This window comes from Sinocyclocheilus rhinocerous, unplaced genomic scaffold (assembly GCF_001515625.1).
Source record: "Sinocyclocheilus rhinocerous isolate Xijiao unplaced genomic scaffold, SAMN03320098_v1.1 scaffold2852, whole genome shotgun sequence".
Taxonomy (NCBI): Eukaryota; Metazoa; Chordata; class Actinopteri; order Cypriniformes; family Cyprinidae; genus Sinocyclocheilus; species Sinocyclocheilus rhinocerous.
Genome location: NW_015646497.1, coordinates 460171 through 466610, shown reverse-complemented (window position 1 = coordinate 466610; position 6440 = coordinate 460171). Strand labels below are relative to the sequence as shown.

Genomic DNA, 6440 nt, shown 5'->3' with positions numbered 1-6440 from the left:
TTTTTTATTTTAAAAACAAACAAGCAAGCCCTGTCCAGATTGAAAAAGTAACGCAACGCATTACTTTCCATAAAAAGTAACTAGGTACCGTAATTAGTTACTTTTTTATGGAGTAACGCACTATTGTAATGCATTACTTTTAAAAGTAACTTTCCCCAACACTGAAACTAAGTATTAGAAATGTAGAGTATAAAAAATAAGAGAAAATTAACAAAAAGCACACACTGCGTGCTTGAATTCTGAATACTTTCAAAGTTATAAGATAAGTAAATAAACAAGTATTGATACACTCAAAGGTAACGTAAGCCAGTCGTGATGACAATGATTAATAATATTGTGGAAAGGATGACCTCTGGTAACAAACTGGAGAAGTTGCAGATCAAGGCGTGGTATTTAGATCTACATACTCAAAATTCAAGGTTTTTTGATTCGGACTATTTATACATTAAAATGCCTTCCAGAATAGCAAATAAAACCCACATAACTATTTATATCACAGAATAATAAGGAATGGAAACTTAAATCATTCCAGACTTAGATTGTTGACTGGTTATGATGAGGCTTATGTAATACTTTAATGCCACATATAGTCTAGAAGAAAAACAGATGGAGTTCAATGATTTGCTATGAATCTTTTCTGTTGTAGTAACCAGGAGACAGCTCTAAAACACTGCCCAGTGATCCAGTTCTGTTCTTTATGTGTGTGTGCATGTGTTGATATAGGCTGTGCATAAACACACATTTATAATATGATGTATTTATATGTGAAATTGAAGAATATGTGTATAAGAAAATATTTGTATATATTTGTCAGCATATGGGCAGTTGCACAGTAGCTGCACTACTGAGAAAAAAAAACACATTTGAATCACAGTTAGATCATTAGATCACATTAGATCACAATTACAAATGTGTCTGTAAATGTCAGCAAGGTAAGTTTTTATCAAAGAGCAGGTAAGGTCTGCAAAGCAAAGAAGTCTTTTTTTTTTTAACAAGGATTTATTATTATTATTATTGCTGTTTTTTAAGGCTGTTTATCATATGGGTTATTTTAGTATAGGGTTATTTTTTTTGTGTGTGATTTATTTTATTATGCTTACAATACCTTTAAAGTGTCAAGTCAGAAAAAATACTGAGGGCAGATGCCAAATATAGATGAGCTGCTCTGGCTCAAAATCATGGCTAAGGACACTTTACAGCAGGAGTGTCTTGCGCTTTATTTATTTTATTATTATTAATTAATTTATTTGTATTTATTTTTGAAGAAGATGAAGCACCAGTCCTAGCATACATGGTGCCCAGCAAAATGAGATGACAAAGATATAACCAAGGAAACTAATATCTGGGTTCATGAACCAAGGAAAAAATTGCAACATGATCATGTGATCACAATGCATTCTCCCTGTATGGAAAAGAGCAGCTTAAACATTTTGATAAAAACCCCTTTTGTGTTCTAAGAGAGAAAATTCAAATGTTTTGCTAACTTTCCCATTAATATATGAAAAATATTATTTCTGATACTTTACTTTGAACGTTCTCGGAATGTTCTGAAACAAGTAGCACATTTTTAAAAACAAACTGTTTCAAAAATAAAACATTCCATGAATGATTTATAATAATGTCTTTGTGCTAAAATTCCAAGAACATTATTAAAGACCAGATAACTCTAAATGAACATTGTATTAACCTTACTAGAAGACATTTTGTTCATGACTTTGCCAGAACATTAGTCAAAGTTCTGACAATGTTCTGGGATGCCACTGCATCAGAGGACAGCTGCTAAATACCATACTAGACAAAAATGAGTGCAAACTGAATCTGCACCTCTCTGACCAAGTCTCTACAAACTCTGCCTTAAGTTTCAACACTGTTGGGCTGATTTTTGATCATTCAAAGCCAACATGCGGTAACCTACCAAGTACTGGTCTGCATCCAGATGGTTCAAGTTTGGGCAAAGACAGCCGTTAAACATGGTGGGTGATCCGTAATGGTATGGCCAGCCATCTCGTGGGAGCCATTAGGTCTGATGAGCGCTCTGTATGATGGTACAGTATATAACAGCCACATTATTTGACCAGGTGCATCCTGTGCTTCACTTTTCTCTCAGAATATTATGTTTCTTAGAATGGTAATTTGCTCCACATTTTTTGAACTTTTAGTGAATCTTCAGAGTACAGTGCAAAATCTGAAAGAGATTTTCACCTCTTTTATCCTTGAAAGAGCTGGAACAGCAAGAAAATGCCAGACCTCAAATGTAAAAGCACAGAATGTTTAGAGAGAATTTTCATTGACTAAACCAAACATTATTAGGGTGAATCTTGAAGAGTTCAGCTGCACATGAATCACTCCCTTGGTGTTCTTTCCAAAACTGAACAAATATGAAAACAGATGTGAACGTACATCCCTGTATTCAAACTGCAATTAAACGATAGATGTGATTTGATGTGTTAATACCGCAGTCAGTCTTGACAGAGGTTCTCCTGACAGAAACTAGCCAGTCTGACGTTTGTCACTCTGAAAGGATCGGTTGGAAGATTGTCGGAAGACTTCTCTCTGTCTTTTTCTATTCTCATTAATAGCTTTCTTTCTCTCCCTCTAGCTTTCTGCCTCACTGCCTTTTTCCCTTTCAACGTAACGAGCTCAGATGAGGAAAAAAGTGTCTCTAACCACTTCATATCACAGCTGTTTCTCCTCTAATAACACTCTGCTGAGAATTCAAACTTCCTTGACCAGCTTTCGCAAAAGAACCATAATTAGGACAAACACCAGCTCATACTCCTCATGAGTCAGAGGACAATATAAGTCCCATCTTTCTCAGTTTTTGCAGGCCATAGTAGCAACAGGAAGCCATTCATAACTGTAATGTCAGGGAGATGGTTTATTAAATCTGTTTTATGCTAACTAAAGGAGAGGCGCCACTGATTAAGGCTTGTGGTCTAATCCAGCACCAGATCCCTCTGATTTTTGTAATTGTAGGCCTACATAAATGTTAAGGTCAGGCCAGGTAACATTCCTTAACTGTCTTAAAATGGTGTGGCAAACATTTATTCAAATGTACGTTATTTTCTAAGTACGTTTATTTACCAAACAAATACTGAAATACGTGTACATGAAATTTGAGTTGAAATATTGTAGAATTTTAACTGTTTACCCCATGAAGAAAACAAACATTATGTACAAAACAATCAACTATCATTGTCACAATAAGTGGAATAATATGAAGCGTTTTCATGAACAACATCGAATTTTAAGGAATATCTTATCGCTGAATGGCGCAACAGGACTGATCAATCAGAATCTGGTATTTTAGAGCTGCGTAATAATTGTGTACACATTGTCTTATGCTTGATGAGGAAATTTTTTTACAGGGAACTATCTACATCTGGTATGTTTATGTGGATATTTTCTGTCTGAAGTGACAGTGTATGTCAGTATAATTATTTAACTGTTTGTGTTATTTTATCAAGTAACTGACCAAGCATAATCTAGTTCCATTTTAGGTGCAAATGTGTATACATATTTAAGTTCTTTTAAAGCCTTTCTTGATCAGAAATACTCGTGAAACTACTATTACTCTGGAATATTTAGATACCCACAGCTGAATTAGATTTGCACATTTAAAATGACAAAGAAGTGCCAAAAAACCCTAATGTTTAACAACAGATTAAAAATGGTAATAGTTTCGTGGACTTGTAACACTGCCAATCAACCAGCAAGTACTGAGAGTTCTCTAGTTTGCAACGATTTGAGAATTTGAGAAAAATTCAGTTGAAATCAAATTGAGATCTTGACACAAGAAAGTCTTTGAAAATATTGGGGGTTTATGTAAAAGATAAGAGATAAAGAGAGAAGGCAAAGGCTTGTTGAGAAAGAAATCAAATCACCACAGCATATATTGTATATTTTACCAGTCTTTTACTTTGTCAAAGTATAAGGAAATGGACATGCTCTCACTTTCCCGAGAGCAGAGAATTCAAGGCTAGTCACTTACTGAATCTGCTTTTCATTTAGGCCATTGAGTGAAGAGAGGAAAATGGTAGGCTATATCAGAGGTGAAAGGTTAGAGGTCAATGACTAACTGGGTGCATGACCAATAGTTTAGTCCAGGAATCTCCAGACCTGCTTCAGAGGAATGCTACTTCATCTGTGCTGCAAGATAAACAAATGTCCTTTTGAGTGGGCGAGTGGGACATCTGAAAGAAAAAGCGAAGGAGACCCTCTACGAACCTCCATAGTACACTCAAATCCTTGACACAGTGTAAGTAGGTCAAAGGTCATGGGAACCACCAGTCAACAACCTCTTCCTCCCACGATTATGAACAATATAGCTGGATTATGTCTCTCACTGTCAGGAAAAGCTGGGATAATCCTAGAACAGCATTTTGTAAAACTGCTCCAGTCACATGAGAATCTTAGGAATAGACTGCGATCATCTTATGTGTCCAATAAATGGCCCTTCAGTATGTTTGTTTTACTTTGTTACTTTCAATATACACAATAAATGGCCTTGGTCAAAAATTATCTTTTTATCCTTGCTTCACATTAAAAGAGATTAAAGGACTTCACTATTAAACAATTGAATTTAAGAAATTAATCATAATCCTGGAAAACCAGGAAACATTTGCATAAAAGCAGCTAAAGAATTAAACAAAAACAAACTTTTTGGCCATTAGAAGTTCAGTGCCAGGAGTCCCATGTTACAGTTCATCCAGAGCACAGTGATCTCACTGCTCATCTATACTTGCAAAATCAGCTGGCAAGTTTCATTGTTTCACAATCACTTACGCAACAGCATTTTGTTAAAACTTTCTGAATCCTATACAGTCACATTCGTCAATCATATCATCCTCATAGTGCAGTCGCTGACTTGACCTTGGAAGACAAGACTTGCCGGAACCTTCTCTTCAGCTCTTGCATGTTTGGGCTCTTTGGCCTGGCAAGGTGTAGTCCACCTTTTCTCTTCTCCCCATTTCCTCCTCCCAGCGCTCGGCTAACCTCCTGACATAAGAACAGAAAAGCAGCCTGGACGCTCTCATGGTTCTCCCTGGCCGAAGCCTCAAAGTAGGGCCCTCCCAATTCATCAGCCAGCGCCTTACCCTCGTGATCCGGGACCTGCCGGGCACGCAGCAGGTCGCTCTTGTTTCCCACAATGATAACAGGGATGTTGCCGCTGGGATGGATTCGCCGCACATGTTGATAGAGAGGCTGGATGGTACGGTAGCTGTTGAGGTCAGTGATGGAGAAGACGAGAACATAACCATCTGCCCAGTAAATGGAGCGGTTGATCTGCTCTTGACAGTAAAGACCCTCTGCGTCATCCTGGAATGAGAAAACTGGTGTTTTTATTCCAATTTTATATAACATTGTTTATGAAATTTATTAGCAATTTCTGGGTGAAAATTGGGTTACACTTTATTTTAAGGTGTCATTGTTACAGTGTAATTATATATTTAAGTACTGAGTAACAGGGGCGCCGGGTAACTACACCCACCCCTCCACCTACCGGACCGCAATTTCTTTTACTGCGTGACGTGATTTCTACCGAGATTTCTACCGAGAGGGGGGACCACAAGCCCCCCCCCCCGGTACGTGGGGGCCCCAGTAAATATGCTGTTCAGGGGGTCCACAAACCATAGCAGAGCCCCTGCTGAGTAATATTACTGAGTAATATTAATATTAGGCATGGGCCGATTACCGGTTTCAAGGTACAGTATACCGCGATTTGAAAATTTCACGGTTTCAAAACCACTAATATTTTCCGTTACACCGTTCTTGCGGTATGCACTGTTTTTCATGTCTCCTCAAAGACTGCGCCTCCTGCTGTCAGAGAGTGAATCTGCGTCTCATTCAGAGCTTCTGCTGTTTGCTTCCTTCAGGCATGTAGTATAATTTCACAAATTATGTATATCAAATTATATAACTAAATGATATGAAATGATATATATGATATTTTAAAAATAACACATTTTAGAGCTGTAACGACAATACCGTGATACCGTGAAATTTTTTGCTTAAGGTTTTCATACCGTCAAAATCTCATACGGTAAAGAAAATAGATCACTCACTGTTCATGATGCACGAACTATTTGAAGAAAATCCTCAATATTGATTTGGGGGTTTAAATGAATGTTTCTGAGGGGAACTGACTGTCCTCAGAAAAGTTTAGATGGTATTTTCTTTTAATCTCGTCTCTGTATAGTTCAGATACCAGTGTTTCAGTGCAGCGCTTCGTTGTTTACAGCGGTAACCAAGGAAACGCCTGTCAGTCTTTATTTTTCTTCTTTTTAGGAAACAAATCAAAGAAAAAAAAAAAAATTCTACTGTTCCTAATATGCTGTATGTTGCTCAAAAGCAAAATATATTGTGTTCAGTGGAAAAAAGCTTTTTTTTTTTACCCAGTCATTTAAAAATAACACATTTTAGAGCTGTAACGACAATAC

The 6440-nt window shown here is 37.0% G+C and overlaps 1 protein-coding gene across 1 annotated transcript in view; it reads right to left on the bottom strand.

Moving 5' to 3' along the window:
* Positions 1-4640: 4640 nt before the first annotated feature.
* LOC107707904 (ras-like protein family member 11A-like) overlaps positions 4641-6440 on the bottom strand; it is a 3537-nt gene continuing 1737 nt past the window's right edge. The window contains exon 4 of the mRNA XM_016512015.1: positions 4641-5319. Coding sequence (XP_016367501.1) covers positions 4849-5319 — 471 coding nt within the window. The 3' untranslated portion in view covers positions 4641-4848. The remainder of the gene's footprint in view (positions 5320-6440) is intronic.